General features: G+C 28.2%; 1 protein-coding gene across 1 annotated transcript; it reads right to left on the bottom strand.

The window, feature by feature from the left end:
* Positions 1–1,285: 1,285 nt before the first annotated feature.
* On the bottom strand, positions 1,286–8,013 carry LOC123293353 (pickpocket protein 28-like). Its single transcript, XM_044874145.1, has 13 exons — positions 7,679–8,013; positions 6,640–6,846; positions 6,471–6,576; positions 6,195–6,343; positions 6,016–6,131; positions 4,837–4,925; positions 4,590–4,774; positions 4,435–4,520; positions 3,820–3,879; positions 3,722–3,749; positions 3,289–3,417; positions 3,137–3,228; positions 1,286–1,425 (listed from the first exon to the last, which is right to left on the bottom strand). The coding sequence occupies exons 1-13, from the start codon at positions 8,011–8,013 to the stop codon at positions 1,286–1,288; spliced, it is 1,722 nt and encodes a 573-aa protein (XP_044730080.1).
* Positions 8,014–17,794: the final 9,781 nt, after the last annotated feature.

Below are 17,794 nucleotides of genomic sequence, written 5' to 3'. Positions count from 1 at the left end.
AATTATGTTTGACGTCCTAACAGTCCTTTATTTTAATCATGAATGCCTCTCTGTTGTGAAAGTATTCCCTCACAAATATTATGCAAATGTGACTTCGGTCAATTTTATCCGCATTTTGAAACCTAAATCCCCAAAGTATTTTGATTATAGATGTTATAAAATCTGCACACATGTAAAATCGGTAGATACAGACCACTCAAAATTCGATAAAAAACTCCCCAAGAGTGATATCACCTTTACATTTATCTAACATTTGAGAAACTAATGGCTGGAGACAAAAAGTTGTTTTTAGAAATATTTCTGGGCTACGAAAAAAGGTACAATATCTTTGAAAAAATTGGGAAAACAGTGAACAAATTTTTGATCGTCGAAATAGTTGGTGAGATATTTCTTAAAATTCGATCACATTTTTAAGCAATTTAATATCAGTCTGTGACTGAATTATCTGTAAATAATGGTTACGTTTAGCCGAAAAAAAACGCTTTAGAGCCACTTATTTAGCAAAGTGTTAAATGGATAGCTACTGCTTATAGTGCTCTTAGGCGTTGTTTTCCGATATACGCTTTCATAAATAAAATACTGTGAATAAAAGTATATTTTATTGTGTTATTTTTTTCGAAAATTCACATGCGATATTTTAAGCCTGATTGTATTTTATTCCTTCAAAGTATATATGTTGCAGCCAATTAGCTTAATTAGCATCAATTAGCGGCCTGAATGATATTCAGGCCGCTAACGTCTAAGACAACATTTATTGACCTGAAAAGAGATGAAATAGTCTACATCAGAAATTGTTCATGTAATTTAAAATATATTGCTATTTGATAATCATGAGATCAAATAGCGTAACTCAATAATAAAATAGACATGTAAGTAATTAAAATATTATTTGTTAACACAAGTTAAACTTCTATTGCATTTTGATCCGCAAAGCCTCTTTCAAATGAATTGGTTTTTCTGAAATTTCTTGGTCATAGTTTGTATATCAGTGCTGCAACTTTTGCCGTGAAAATCAGTTTTTAATAGTTACATACTTAGTTCCAACTTTTTGCCACTTGACTCTTCCATTGTTCTTTTTTATCCGTAAACGCAAGCTGTTGTAAGAAAAGTGGAACTAAATTTGAATGACTAGGCTAGACAAGTAGTTAAACGTTATTGGTCCAAGTCATTTGTCTAGTCGTTTGATTGATTGACTGAATATCGTTCAAATCGCTAGTTGAATGGATAGGCTACTAATTGAACGGTTAATTAAGCTAGTTGGTTGCAACATATATAAAATTATTGCTTATTTTGTAAATGGATAAACAGTGTCTTTATTCCTTTGCAGATTCGTTTTACATACTTTAATTGTTATATAATAAAATAACTCTACAGCACTCAAAAAACTAAATCCTAAAAATAAACCTAACAAACCTCCTGTGCTCGCTAGAAAAATTTCAATTCCATTAATTATGTATGAAAATTTTATAAAATATTTTTTTTTGCTTACATAGAAAATCAGTAAAACCAAATAATTCTCCTTTAGTATTTTTGGTGAATGTTTTAGTCTCGAAATAAAATTCTATCACAGCCATATTATTCCTAAAAATATTCAGAAATTAGCCAATTACTGGATTTAAAACAAAGAAGTTAACTTACGCAAAATATTTTTGTGTCTTTCCATCTAAGTACTCCGAACGAATTTGTACTAATTTATCAATGATTGCATTACTGTGTTCTCGATCGTATGAAATTTCAAAACATGCTGGCAAACATTTACATTCATCCCTTTAAACATAAAATGAACCATCAAAATATTATAAAAGCGCTGAACCATCAAAATATTTAATAAGAAGCTGTACCGCCAGCAAAGCACAGCACAAACTTAATGCAAGTCACTCATATAAAAATGTTTGTGATATTAAATATTTGTACGACGTAAATGTAAATATTTGTGATATTTGAAAATATGATAAATCGGCTCTAATTGACAAATGTTAATATTTGTACTGAAATAAACAAAAAATGTTCTCATGCTCTTTTTTTACGTCGATAAACTACCGCCATTTAAATATCAATAATAATATTGCTTATAAGAAGGATACCGTAAATGGGTCCGCTGAAACTAGATTATAGTGGGTCTCCTGTACCCTTCCCTTAGTATAATTTATCATATGGAGACGAATTGTCTCCGGGTAAGAGGTGCTACTTTAGACAGATAAAGCTATATGACTATGTCGAGGCCAGAGGATGTGCAGAAAGCCCTCAACTTCTCCGCTAGGATTTCTCCCACGATTGATGGATCCTGCAAGGTTTTATACCCCAACATTCTATATCTGACTTTCTGGAGATGCAAATAACATGTATGGAGGGTTCACCGTTCTCCATAAATATCCTAAAAGTCGGGCCATCTGAGGTTCCTAAGTTCTGAAGGTGATAGTTCAAGCGACAGTATCTTGTTAAGAGGCTAAATCTTACTCAACTGTATTCTAGCTAGTTTCAACCAAACACAGTCAAATGACGTAGCTTGATTTGGTAAAGTAAAGAGAATCTTGCTGGGCGATTGAACGACCCCTTTCGTGCCAACGAGTTCACTGCCTCGTTTCTCTAAACGCTAGAGAGTAGCACGATATCCAGGTCAGTCCAAGAGACTGACTGACTTTGGTTCATTATCCACATAAATTGTACACTTATCTCTTACGGAATTAATAATGTTCTACAGTCTATAACTCCAGATACTCTGGATTTGACATTCTGTGACAGACATTTAATCTTTGAATAAAATACAATATTATGTAGTAAAATAAAGTTAATTTTATTGAATCAATTTCTACAAAAATATATTTATATTTCTTTAAATTTTAAAATCCCTAAGTTATTTTTTAGCCTTTTTTTCTACTTGTTTCCAGGCGAGGTAGTTTTAGGTTTTTGAATTATTGTTTATTTTGTAAATGGATAAATAGCATCTTTAACTTTTTGTCGATTCATTTTGCATACTTTAATTGTTAGAAAATAAAATAATTCCACTGCACTCAAAAAGCTGAATCCTAAAAATAATCCTAATAAACCTCCTATACTCGCTAGAAAAATTTCAATTTCATTAATAATTTTGAAATAATAAATAAATTTTCTATTTTATTTTTTGTTTTAGGCTTACATAAAAAATCGGTGAAACCAAACAATTCACCTTTGACATTTTTAGTGAACGTTTTTGTCTCGAAATAAAATTCTAGAATAGCCATATTTTTCCTAGAAATATTCAGAAATTAATGAGCTGTTTGATTTTTTTAAAGCAATCAATACACTTACTCAAAATATTTTTGTGATTTTCCAGCTAAGTAATCAGTACGAATTTGTACTGATCTATCAATGATTGCATTACTGGATTGACGATCGTATGTAATTTCGAAACATGCCGGTAAACATTTACATTCATGACTTTATTAAACATGAAAAAATTAAATTAAAAGCTATATAGTTCACACATTAGGCCAGTTAATTCAGTCCCGGTTAACTACTTGCTAATCCGAGTTTCCCACATGTAAAAATGATTTTCGAAAGTCAAAGGGAAAGGGTTCGAAATTTGAATAACAGCATAAGTTCTATATTTCAAGCATTTTTGTTGCTTCTTAATAATTTTACGAATCTGATAAATTCTAGAAAACAGCAAAAAAGGAGGAAGCGAAATACGGGACCTTATTGTACATGTCTAAAGTATTTTGAGATAAATAACTATACTTACTCGTTTTTTGAGATTTCTGTAACAGATACTAAAAGAAAAACAAGGAATTTTAGAATTTTCAAACTAGAATTGATTCGATTCAAAAAAATATTACATACATTTCACTTGAGTTGTACATTCTTCTTTATTTCGATTACAAATTCGTGTTGATTTATTTTCTACAAAAAAATATAAACTAAAACCTTGAATTCTAAGATAATCTCTTTCACAATGTTAGGAAGGTGTGAAAATCGTAAGGATTCCCTTAAGTGCAATTATTAAAGAGAAAAACTCAAATAATTTCATTAAATTCCTAGTCACTTTTACTGCTCATATGTAACATGTTAACAAAAGCGGAGAGAGAGACACGTCTCACATTCACATTTTTAAAAATACTTTTACAGAGTCTCCTCACATGGGTATAACTTTTACAGGTTGCAAACGAGTTTGCAATTAGCTTGTTTCCATGCTTGTTTGAATTTATTTCATTTTGATTGGTAAATTAACGATAAAAAACTAATTTGCAACTAGTTGCAAATTAGTTTGCAACCAACAGTTTTTTTGCGTTACTGTGCAGGTGAAGTACTTCTCTGCCCTCTGACACCTTAAGGTTTTTATTTTTTTAAACGATCTGAGTTTTAGTTTTTTATCACTGTAAAATCAGACATGCTTTTCAAGACTATTTTACCTAACTAAATTGTGAAAGAGAGTGTTTAAAGAGAAACTCAACTTACTAGGTAAATGATACGGAACACAATTACAAATTCTTAATGTAGTTTTTGCAATACATTCTAAATGGCAATTTTTCTGGGTATAAGTTCTGTAAATAAGAATTAATAACAGAAAATAGCAATATTTTATTTTTCCAAAATCTCGCTGCTTTACTCACCTGTAAAATGTAAGATTTCGTTCATTTGCAAAATAACATTGCCGTTTTGCGATATCTATAGAACGAATATTTGGCGATGATTCTGATATTTGTGGCTTAATTAATACTCTGGTAACACGACTTGGCGATGCTAAAAATCCAAACGCAGACACGCGTGGATTTTCAACGGGGCTATGTAGTACTATCTGAAGAACAAATTTTGTTTACTTTTAAGCCTATTTATGACTTATGTGGACCTAAGTATTACCTTAAATCCAACGCTTGTGGTAGATGAACAATAGTAGTTTTCAATTTGTGCATCTAAAATTAACGTCAGTCCTAAATGAGTTCCAGCACCTGCAAAGAACAAATTGAGTTTGAGTTTCGTAAGATAAATTTCAGCTGGAGCTTCTGAAAACAAGAAGGCAGCTCGGACGAGAAAACAAACTTTAATTGCATTGCGAGTTTTTTGCTGATGAATTGATGTTGGGTCGAGCTACGCTGGGCGGGTATACATCCATTTAGATGGGTTAGTTTGGGTTTTAATGGTTTGTATATAACAGTTTTATGTATACTAAAGTTATACAGAGTGTCTCAGAAATTGCTTTCTTGTCGGTAATCCTTGATAAGCAAAAAATTATAAAATAAGACACAGCAGCCTAACTAACCTAAAATAAAATAATAAAAATGATGTGGAATCGCGTTAAATGAGGTTCGATATTTCTTAGGCTGGTCAGATTAACGAAATTCATTCATTCGGACGGGAATTATAAATCGAAAAATAAATATCTGGAATTTGGTTAAACTTTTCGAGTCTTTAGAGAAGAGTGGTTGCCCTTTCTTACCTCCCCTCCTCGTAGTATCAAATTGAAGCAAATCGGAGGGATGTTATTTTCGGTTTCTCAGCCGGAGATTTTATAGTTTTTAAATAATTTTCGAAAGTAATATTAATTTAACGTTGCGTTGTCACTTGGAAGAGTTGATACACATTGTAGAAAGTAAGTTTTATGTGACACATCCTGTATATAGAGTCAGTAAAGAAATAATAGTCTTGTAGTGTAAATACTCTTTATTACATACAAAAAGCTGAACTTATTGTATGGAATAAAACAGTTTTTATAATGAATAACAAATAATTATGGTTAACTTATATTCATAAATAAATTTGATTTCTCACGCTTGTCAGCACTGAATTTTTATAATTGTACAGGAAAAAAAAGAATTGTATGGTCTGGCGCCAAAAATAATTTATATAAAAATTAATTTATATGGGACAATTCTTAAAACTATAAGATTCGAATTTCGGGATATATAAAGAAACTTTTCTTCGCTATCACATTGATTCTAGAATTTTTAATTTCGAATATATTTTTTTTTTAAATTTGGAATATATTTAAAAGTAGAAGCAGAGATAAACCTTGGTAGAATTAAAAACCTTGGAAATTACCTGTTGTGCGTTTTGGTGTAGATTCAATCGGCTCATCCGAATGGTATCCCCGTTCTGGGGTCCAATCAACATATGGTTCCAAAACATACGTTTGATTTAGGTCTCCATAATCAGATCTAAAAGAAATTCAATTAAAATAAATTCCTCGAAATTTTAGAAAATATTTTCTGGGTCCTTACGGTGAATGAAACTGATAGTCACGATGTACTTTGTTAAATGAACAACAAAGACCCTCATCAGTTAAGGCCGAATTGAAATAATCTTCACATTTCACTGATATACTTTTCCAATAGCATAAGTGTAACATTTCGGTACATGATTGCCCCACCTACGAATCAAATTCAAAATATTTTAATTGGGCATTTTTGAGATAACTAAATAATATTATTTAAATATTTAAATTTATGGTATAAAAAATATTAATTAAAACTTACCCTTAGCATAAATTTTTTTACATTTTCCCAATTACCAGTTTCAACTTCTGTCTCTTGGGATCCAGCATCCGCAAATGAATTATTAGAATTACAAAAATCTTCTAATAAACGTTTTTCAAGCTCTGATCTAAAAGAAATAATAAATTTTAGCGGGAAAAAACTTTGGATGATAACTTTCAAAAAATTTTACCCTTCTTCTAAAATATTTAATGCCTCGCTTTTTCTGGCTTGATTTAAATTACAAACTGTAATAGCCGGGAACGGTATTGTATCCAGTTCAGTGTATGTAGGACTGATTGATATAATAACTGGAGAATTTTCCCATTTGTTATAGATATTGCTTATAAAAAATGCAGCAACGCAGACAGCAGTAATAAAAGCACCAGCCCAAAAACATCTAAAATAAAATCAAAAGAGATATTCATTTTTACTTTATTGAAAAGTTTGATTGTATTGGGGATTGTTCATTCAGTAAATCACACAAACAGGGCTGGGGTACTTAGCGTGTCAGAGAGGGCTAAAAAGGAAATATGACGTTCGCAATTTATTGTCAATTTTTTTTTTTAGCTTGATGATTTTTAAGATTTTTAAATATGTATAGAATAGTTCTATAAATTGTGACACATTTTTCTAGTTGGGTCCAAAAACACAAAAATTTGGGTATATTTAGTTACAGCATAATAATGTGTGTATGTCATTACTCTTACGGGGTGGCCATTTCGAAAGAAACCGCACCAAACACACATATCTAAGCCACGCTTTTATATCTCTTCTTTTTTGTCGGTTTTTAAAATAACACAAACTTTCAAAATATAGTTTCTAAAACGATTTAATTTGAAATTTTGTGTAAAAGTAACATTTCTCGCCAAGATAGAATTTTTTACTTTCGAAAGCTGAATGCCAATAGCTAATGCTAATACACAATATTTTAGTTATTGGTATCTTTTTTAGACTTCAAGAAACATTTCTGTTAAAATTCATTTTCAGTGGTTTAAGCAGTGAGTGATTTTTCGTGGTTAAGTATTGTCAATCTATTAATCGCGAAATTAAAATTTTGATCATGTTTAAAAGTCCAAATTCTGGGGTAAATGATTTTAAAACTTTTGCCTGCTTGGAACTTCTGGTTGGAATAACTTGATGGGTCAAAAGTGTAAATAAAACAATCGGTGAGCTTAATTCTAAATAGGGCCATTAGGTAGGAAAGTTCTTTTAGACTTTCCATTTCTTACCTTTCAATTATAGACATTCTTTGATCTCCAACATATCGTAACCCGTGCAGCGTAGAATGTTCACAGTAGTCAGTAAATTGCATTTTTAATGTTGAAAATAATGACATTCCATTCTTAAGTTTCATCTGTTCTTTTTTCAATGTTTTCGGATGATTTTGATTGTATCTAGTTTGATTATACTCATTTTCTTGGGAAGATGGACCCGTAATATATGAAACATTCGTTAAACGTTTTTGTGTCTTACTTGTCCAATACTTTGGTGAATCATTACTATATTTGGTATTGCCCATCCACGTCGGTCTATAGTTATCATTGTGGTGATTTTGATCATACATTTTAATTTCATCCAATCTTTTCAAGAATTTTTTTAAATTCATTAAATCAAATTTTAATTTAGCTGTGAATGTTGTTTAAATAAATTATTTTATAAAAACAAAGACAATTTATATGGCGATATGCCATGTAAGTTGCATACACAAAAACACAAGATTAATATCATTGACTGATTCGGTTAGGCAGTCTTAATAAATTTGTGTCATAAAAGTTGCCTATATTAAAAAAAGAATGATTACGATATCAATAATATTGAAATTCAATTAAAAACTGAAATAAATGTTTTTTGTTTTATTAATGGAAATAAATTTTAAAAAAATCTGGTATGTACGCCATATAACCTCCATACACATACTGAAATAGTTTATATTGAAAATCAAAGTTATGGAAATTTTAACATGTGTTTTTAACTTGGACTCTAGAACTACAAAATGCAAATTTTGAATTAAAAATTAATTTTTTTTCGCAATTTCAGCAATTTATTATATAGTAGTTATAAAAGCTATTAGTTTTCCAAAGATATTTCAACGGATGTACATTTTATTTCAAAGATATTTTGGAGAAATTTTAAACTAACACATGAACAAATTATTTTCCCGGGTTTTCAAAAATATTTCATGTTTTAAGAGCAAGTAGCCAATCTTTTTATTTTAAGATTTTGTCTTGAAAACGATACATTTGTAGTTTTCGAAAAAGCTTCATCTTTTGAGGTCTTTTGGATCCACTTTTTGTTCATTTTTCATGAACTGTGTACGTATAGCACTTATTTTATGAGCACTCTACGGTCCCCACCGGTTGAATTTTAATAAATTTTAAAATTTAATAGGTATATTGAATTAAGATACGAGGATCCCTTTTTTGTCAAATTTGGAAGAAGGTGGTGAGTAGTTTACAGAAGACCCAATATTGAAAAATTTTAAAGAAAGATTCAGAAAATCATTAAGGACAAAAAAATGCTTATTTTAAAAAGGCAAACAACTTTTGTTTAAAAGCTTTTTATATCAGAAATCGTTTAGTTCGATAGAAATATTAAGTTATAATCCCCGAAAAACTGGATGCAAGGTTATTGAATTTTATCAGCAATAATTCCATGAGTCCCTTAATAAAATGAATTTTTTGAATTTCAAATTTTATGCAGGTTTTCAGAGCAATAATTGTTCAGAAATGGCCCATTAAGTGACATTGTGGATAACATTTAATTAATTTTTTGACATTGTGGATAACATTTTACATACGTTAGGGAACTCGATAACCCGGAGGTCCCGTATCATTGATATGGCTGATATGGCGGTAGCTGCGGACCTGGTTCCCTTTCACCTAGTATATATTGGAACTATACCTATTAAAAAATGAAGGCGAAGATGCAAAATGCGATATTAAAAAAATTAATATCATGGATACTGATCATGGATTCACATGAATTTCTCATGTCTTACGGTTCTTTAAATGAATACAGGCCGTAAAGTGCCTACACGCGAACGAAATTTCTTCAAACTAATTTAAAACATTTGATTTTTTAATTTTTTTTATAATTGGCATTTAATTTTTCAATTGTTAATTCTAAATCTAAATTTTTTACATGTAATAATATATAGAGGTAAAAACAGAATTGCATTTGCGTGTAACAAATACCATAATCAAATGTTAACGATCATTAATTAGTCTATAAGTTATTTGATGTCACAATCGTTATGACTATATTTTTACATTTTTTTTACTTTTGTTAAACATTAAATACTTTTATGTAACAATTAATTAAATAAAAAAGTTAATGGTTACAGCTATTTACAGTATGATTCAGTTTAACAAACTGTTCAAGAAACTTTATGCATTCTACTTATTATCTAAGGGTTTAAAAAGTATTCGAAAGAAACATCCCTTATAAATATTATAGAAATATCTAAAAGATTATTGTCTTAATTACCTACATTTTGTATCTTTTTTTTTTTATTATATAAATGTCATAATAAAACGTCGTTAGTTGACGACACAATTGATGTCATTGATAAAAAAATTTGATAAACAAAAATGGGTTATTAAAATTAATTTTAATTATTATAAAATAAATATTCATGTAAGAACAAAAATGTACCCTGTGTAAGTAAATGGTTAGAAATTTTCACTATTTTTAACACAGGGCCGTGAAATCGAGAGTGCAATATTTCGATAGCTTCCGAAGAAGAGAGACTTAACTAAAGGTGTGCGCTGTAGCGCTAAAATGATTAAATGATAATGAATAAAAAATTCGAAATGCTTGATAGAAAAAATGTTAGATCAAATTGTTTGCCAAACGTGTTTGATGAAATGTTTGCTACACGAGTTGCATATACAGGCTGTCTATACATCGATGGGCTTAGCTTAAGAGCGTATTCTTTGAATAATTTAAAGTCGAAAAGTGCCTTATATGCTTTTGTTTGTCCAAAATCCAATAGTTAAGGAGCTATGTGTAATATTATGTCCCGAAAGAAAATAGTAAACTTAATAAATTAAAGTTAAACACAATAGCGCCCATAACTTCTTAGCTATTGGGTTTTTGTACATGAGTATAAGGCACTTTCGACTTAAAATTGTCCAAAGAAAGCGTTCTTAAGCTATGCCACTCTGTATAATATAGTGGATCCTTAAGCCCATTGGTGATTAAAAATCTTGTCAGTTTAAACGCATCTGAATATAGCTTTCAATATACACAGGGTATGTGTAAACATATTTTTCAATAAAAATTATTGTTTATTTAGTTGAATTTTTAGTAAAAACCTAAATGTATAATCATGTTTTTCGATAAATTTATTAATTAACTATATTAATAATATAAAATAATTAAAATTAATGTACTATTTTTATAAAAAAAAATTATATTTAATGTCAAATATATTTTTGTTAAATTATTGATAAAATTAAAAAAAATTGTCCTAATTTATTAGACGATTACGTCTCACATTTAGACAATTAGCGTGGTGTTAAATATAGAGAAACAGTTCATCTCTGTCTCCCGCACGAAATGGTAAAAATGTTTATGGCAAATTTTTCCTGCGTTCAGTTTTAGATTATGAGAAATTCGATTTTAATATAAAAATAATATTATTTGGTATTAGTATTTATCACGAATGTAAATAATGAAAATATGTTGATAAAAAATTATTTTATCCAGGTGGATCACAAGGATAATTAGTTTGGTGTCTAGTTAGCATGTCATTAAATGTCATTGATACTGTGATGATGACCTTTTATTATTGTTTATTTAAAAAACACATTCTAGTACAAATAATTGAAGCTTGAACAAATCCAAAATCATCTTTGGGGTGAAAACTTCTGTTGGCGCGCTAGATGATATGTAATATATGTATAATAAATAATATTTAGTATGGTAAATAAAATCTTATGATTTCGCGTCAGCAACATGTTATATAGCTACAGATATAACTTCGTAACCTAGGAAAATAAAATGACACCTATGTAATTAAAGCTGTGCAATTAACTATGAACTAAGTGGTTCCGATCTTAGGTAACTTCTGTTTGATATAAAATTTGAAAAGTATGATTAATTTTATGATTTGTTTATATTTTTATAAGAATTATTTTTATAATAGTTTTTTATACACACGTTAATAATTATAATTTACAAATAATGAAATTTTAATTTATCATACTATAATTGATTAAAAAACTAAAAAAAAAAAACACAGTTATTCCAAAGTTTTAAGTGATTCTAGAGGAAACGAGTAGGTATTGGGGAATTACTGCAGTTTGAATGCTTTAAATTTCGTGAATCATTCATCTAACGGGTAAAGTCATTTGGAACTTTGTATTTAAGTTTATCTTTTTTCTATATTGCAACTATAGCGTCTCGTGTTCCCGTCAAATTTAACTATTATTTCATTTTTTACTAAAAACAGCTTTTTTTACTCGAAATTTATTTACTTTTTAGTAAATAGACAATTTATTTACATTCATTCTACGTGAACTGTAACTATTAATTACTGTTTTGTAATTTATACTAAATACACGCCATAGATTGATTTAAAAGATATTAAGCCTGATGTTAGGTAAATTAAAAAAATATATAACTACTAGCAGATACCCGCCCGGTTTGCTCACTTATCCTTTCCTTTGTTCCTTTTATGGGTTTTAATTTTTTTGAAAATGAAGTTTTGTCCTTGATACTTTCTATAGGTCCAATAATTAAATTAACCCGATTTTTATACTTTTTGGATCAAAATTACCCCATCAATCGAGTTTCATCAAATTCCAAAACAAATTTTTTTTGCCCTTTTCTCGATTATTTTAAGGGCGAGGGGTACCCCTTAAAAAATTGCAAAAAATTGAAAAATTTTTTTGTGTCCAATTTCGATAAAACTTGGTAAATAAGGTAGTTTTGACCCAAAAAGTACAAAAAATGGGTGCATTTGATGACTGGTCGAATAGTTTTTGAGATGCGTACTAAAATCGATACAAATATTGCGATATTTCAGAAACTCTGCATCCAATCATTAAATGAAACTGATTTTTATACTTTTTGGAACAAAATTACCCCATCCACCGAGTTTCATCAAATTTAAAAACAAAATTTTTTTTTTTGCGTTTTTATCTATTTTTCCAAAGGGGTATTCCTTAAAAAAATTGCAAAAAATCGAAAAATTTTTTTTGCCTCTAATTTCGATAAAACTTGGTATATAAGGTAGTTTTGACCCAAAAAGTACAAAAAATGGGTGCATTTGATGACTGGTCGAATAGTTTTTGAGATACATACTAAAATCAATACAAGTATTGCGATATTTCAGAAACTATGCATCCAATTTATAAAAAACCAAAAAAATACCTTAGAAAAATATTTTTCTAAGAAAATAAAGATAAAAAAGTAAAAAAAAAAAAAATGTGGAATGTGGATAATAGTTGTAGCATAATGATTTGCAGTTTTTTTTTTTTTAATTTATGTTGATTAGGTGATACATACTAAAATTTTGTTTGTGGAAATACTTACCAAATAAACTTTTTACATTTCAACATTTAAACTTATTGGAATATGTTTCAACAACAATGTATAAAATACAATGAGCGTGACTTCGATGAAAATTTGGTTGCTGATTTTAAATCTGTCACGTAAATAAAAATGAAAAATTTTCCGTTGAAATACATCGTTTATAATATAAAATATGATTATTATTTTGGTTTGAAATAAAAAACAATTTATATTAATGATTTACTTAATATAATACACTGTTTATTATCAATATTTACAAATAAAACGTGTTAGATATGTACTTGTACTTGTATGTATACTTCTATATTATATGGGGGTGTACTTTAAATGAAGGGTAGTTTATTAGGGTTGTTATTTATGGAAAATTACAAATACATATATTACAATATTTTATAGACTATGTAATTATAGAATATCATTGCGAAAATATTATCAAAGGTTTGAAATAAAATTTCAAAGTTCTCTATAATTAGATAATTGATATTGACGATGACTACAATGGAGTTATTTTGATAGGAAAAATTTATCTAGATATTTGGGAAAATTTAAAATTTTGCTATGAAAATGTTGAGAAAATAGTAAGGTTATGTGAGGCACAGTGTAACAAGAGGCACAGTGGAACAACCGCAATGTACGTAACTTACTCCTAGAAAAATTTCGGATCGAACTATACAAATTGATTATGAGATCAGCTGTCATGCTGAAAATATTGATAATTAAAAGTAATTTTACTTGTGGGAGATGCTCGTATTTTCTAATATTATGCATATATTACTCAAAATACTTGACAGGAAAATGTCGGTATTCAAAGTGAAAACCTAGCCTTGTTTCATATTAAATGTGCTCGTGGGCCACAATGAAACTTTATTGAACATGTGGAATTTGATATGAGAGAAGTAGATTCGTTAATAAAAGAAGGAAAATTGTTGAGTGAGGTAAATAATTTTTAATACCTGCAAATTAAAAAAAAACAGATTTTCTGTATTTTTTTATAGTAATATTGTAACCAAAGTTTTTATTCCACATCTGAGGTTCAGGAAAACAAAAATCGAAAAATATTTCTTAAGCTTGATATTGTAAATTAAAGAAAATTTAAAACTTTTAATATTTCTAAGTTTTAATCAAAGAATATTTTGTGTCTCATCTTCCCCTACCAATATTGGAGTGTATCTTGAAAATTGAATTAAACAACTATCTTGAAAATTATACTAAAATTTTGGAAAATATTCAACAAAAAGAAAAGATTTTAGCCAATTTTTTTTTGAATAAGAAGATCCAAAAATATGGGTAATTATGACTAAAATAAATCAAAAATAGAATTCAATTGATGATTAGATGTATACTTTCAGAAATATCGTCCAATATACCATCCGAATCGCGATATCTTTAATCGGTTTCAGACAATTGCTTCTTCTCCTTTGAAGTTGATAAGTTAAAAAGTTTATCACGTTAGAATAATTTTCCAGCAGTTTTTCTTTGATTTCGAGATATTTCTATATGCTTCTATCTTTGAGTAGACCTTAGTTTTTATTTGTAAATGTGAATTTATTTACTTTTATTATAAAATCGTTCACTATAATTTCGTAGTCTATAAAATTTTTGACACAAATAAATATCATGTTAATGGACTTTAATAACGTGATGAGTAGAAATTTGTTATATTAATCGAAAAATATGATGTATTAAGTATTACTATTTTGGTAAAATAAAACAAAATTTTTATTTATTTATTTAGTTTTTCGTGGATAAAAAAAATCAAAAAATTTCACACGAAAATATATTTACATACCATTAGTAAAAAAGAAAAACTCATTGAATAAATATTTACAAAATTGTCAAAAAAAATTATGGAGTTAAAAGGTCTGTACAATAATTCAAAACAAATTTTATGATTTATGGACGAAATTAATCAATTTTAAAACTTATTATTAAGGTATTTTTTTCTCGGATACTTTTTTCGAAGCATAGCTCCACTAATACAAATGAAGATCATGATAAAAGAATATTATTTTTTGGGCTGTTAAAATTTAAAGCAAAAATAAGACCACAACGTAGTCCCTCATATTAATCAAAATTGTAGATAGTCCATACTCCACATTTAACGCATGATTAGATGATTACTATTAAATCAATAAGTTTCCAGAATGATTCCTTTACATGTCATTTCTCCATAAAATATTTGGACAAAAACTAAGAAATAATTAGAAATTATCATATTACTTAAAATAGATAAAAAAGTTATAATAAGAAGGCTTAATTTATTACATAATAATTTTTTAATGTCCATAAGTTCAACACTCTGCTGGCGTTTTTTATTAAAATAATACTTGAGGTACATATTTATATTATTATCATTTCATAATTTCATTTTGGTATCCTAAAGACTTCAGAGTTAAGGTTATCAAATGTCTAATTTACTTGAACTATAATAAAAGTTGAGTAATTTCAGAGTTTCTGTATAGATAAGTTAGAAAGAGTTGACGGGCTGCTATTGATCTTGTTAATCGATGCGAACCTAAAGCTCTATAAATAAAAATTAAGTAATGACTGTAAAATGAACCAATAAAATAAACGGTGAAAAAATAAAAAACAAGTTCCAATAAAGTTTCACGAAAAAATTAGAAAATAATTGTAAAATCAGAAATAAAATAGAAAAAGTATTCAGAGACTATAATTTTTTTAAGAATCAAGAAAAAATGTTGAAAGTTTTTATACAATTTTTATGTTTTATTATACTGGTGCCATCTGTACATGAAAAACCGTAATAGTTAAGAAAACTATTTGTAAAAACAACTGTATGTAAGGTAGAAAACATAGAAAACTGTTAAATTAATCAACGATAAAATCAACTATTTATTATAGATATTAAAAACGAAACAGTTCATTTATTTCCCTCTTCAAAATTTTTAGTTACCGTAAATTAAAAAAACAAACCTTTAAATCTCGGGACTTTGACATTCGTGATTTAGTATATTAAAAATTCATTTTGAAAAGGGAGATAGTGTATGTAGAGAATGCTATTGAAATCTTATGGCACCTATAAATAAATCTTACAGCTCCCAACAAGATTTCCACTTCAATTCGTTGAAATCCATAGCAAGAAGTTGAAGAAATTATTGAAAAGTGTCTTTAAAATTGCTTAGAAAATCGAAAAATTTCTGACGAAAATGTGTTTCCTCAAATGGAGCCTATTTTGAAAGCTACTCAAAAATTCCTGATTGAAAGAAAATTATTCTAGGATAACGGCACTAGGCACATAAAAAATCCATGAATCCTAACTTTCTGCCACGTGGTAAATAAGTTCCTTTTAAGTTCCGTGCTAAATTTTTCTTCATTTTGTTAAAATATATCCCCTTAAGGACCCACAATAAAAATATTTAGCTAGATTATAAAATTATTAATTAGCTATAGCTAATTAATAAGCTAATAGCTAATTAATAATTTTATAATCTAGCTAAATATTTTTATTGTGGGTTCTTAAGGGGATATATTTTAACAAAATGCATAATACAGCCCACAGAAATGCCCATCTTAATTTGAATAAAAATTTTTCTTACTTTTTCTCTTATTTTATTACTTCCTTCTCTATCTCAAAAATGACCGCTCTGCTATATTTATGTCATATGAGAGAAAATGCTCCACATCGACTCAGGAGCATATTTACTACGTGACAGAAAGTTAGGATTCATGGATTTTTTTACGTAACATATCCAAGAATATATTAAAAATTTCCGTATTTTTTTACAGAGTATGATAAGGAATTATTTTCTTCAATCAATATTTCTAACCGTTATATTTAGCCTTTTATCTTACCTATAGTTAAAGAATAGTAAATAAAAAAAGAATTATACAAGATATTATCAATATATAAATATTATTTTTAGCACCTGGAAACACTTAAAACTTGAACAAAATCTACTTAAGTCAACAAGGTATTTTGTTAATAATAAGTACCATTATAATATTACTAGAGCTGCAGTAGAGATCCTTCATGATTTATCCAAAAGATTTTTAAATTAGTGTTGTTCTGAATCTAAATTGTTGATAAAATACTTTTTAGAACGGCAGAGGTTTTTATTGTCTGTAAGAACACCCAATGGGTATACCATTTTTACAAAAAAAAAAAACATATAACGTCTTGTTTTTGGCACACTTTTTTTGTTTTACTGTTTGTAAATTTTGTGATTTTAATCTTTTGTAAAAATATATACAAATAAAAATAGCTCGTGTTTAAGTGCCGTATTGCAGTTTTATTTTTATCACCGAAGGTATTTGAAAAAGATTTTGTGAAGTGGGTTTCTTCAATTGATTTCTTTAAAAAACGACCCCAATTTGAAAATATAAGCGAGGTTTGTTGTCTAGAAAATCGACTTGAAATTGGAATGCGTTTTATAATGTTATAATTGTAATATCAAAATACGAAATTTTAAAAATTATCTTGAAATCTTTCCATAATTTGATTTGAAGATGCTCTTTTCTTTTTCGATCCCTTTTATTTTTCGTTTCCATCTTATTACTTGGTCTTTCTCTCTGTTTTGAACCTGCGAATTAATTCAACACCTCTACAGAAATGTGGTAGTAAAATTTTTGTGCCATTTAAAGTTACAGCCACTACATTTTAAGGATATTCCTGAAATATTAATTAATTTGTTCCAAAACCATTCATAATTTGCTTGATTGTCTTTTACGTTTTATTATCTATAGAGCAAAAAAGTTTTGACAAATGTTCGAAAAATTGGTAAATGGTTTGTACTGAAAACTGCTTAACCTTTTCTGCCCCAAGGTAAGAAGTACTGGTTAGCCTA

The sequence above is a fragment of the Chrysoperla carnea genome, chromosome 1 (genome assembly GCF_905475395.1).
Source record: "Chrysoperla carnea chromosome 1, inChrCarn1.1, whole genome shotgun sequence".
Lineage (NCBI taxonomy): Eukaryota > Metazoa > Arthropoda > Insecta > Neuroptera > Chrysopidae > Chrysoperla > Chrysoperla carnea.
This window is presented reverse-complemented; position numbering and strand designations above follow the sequence as displayed.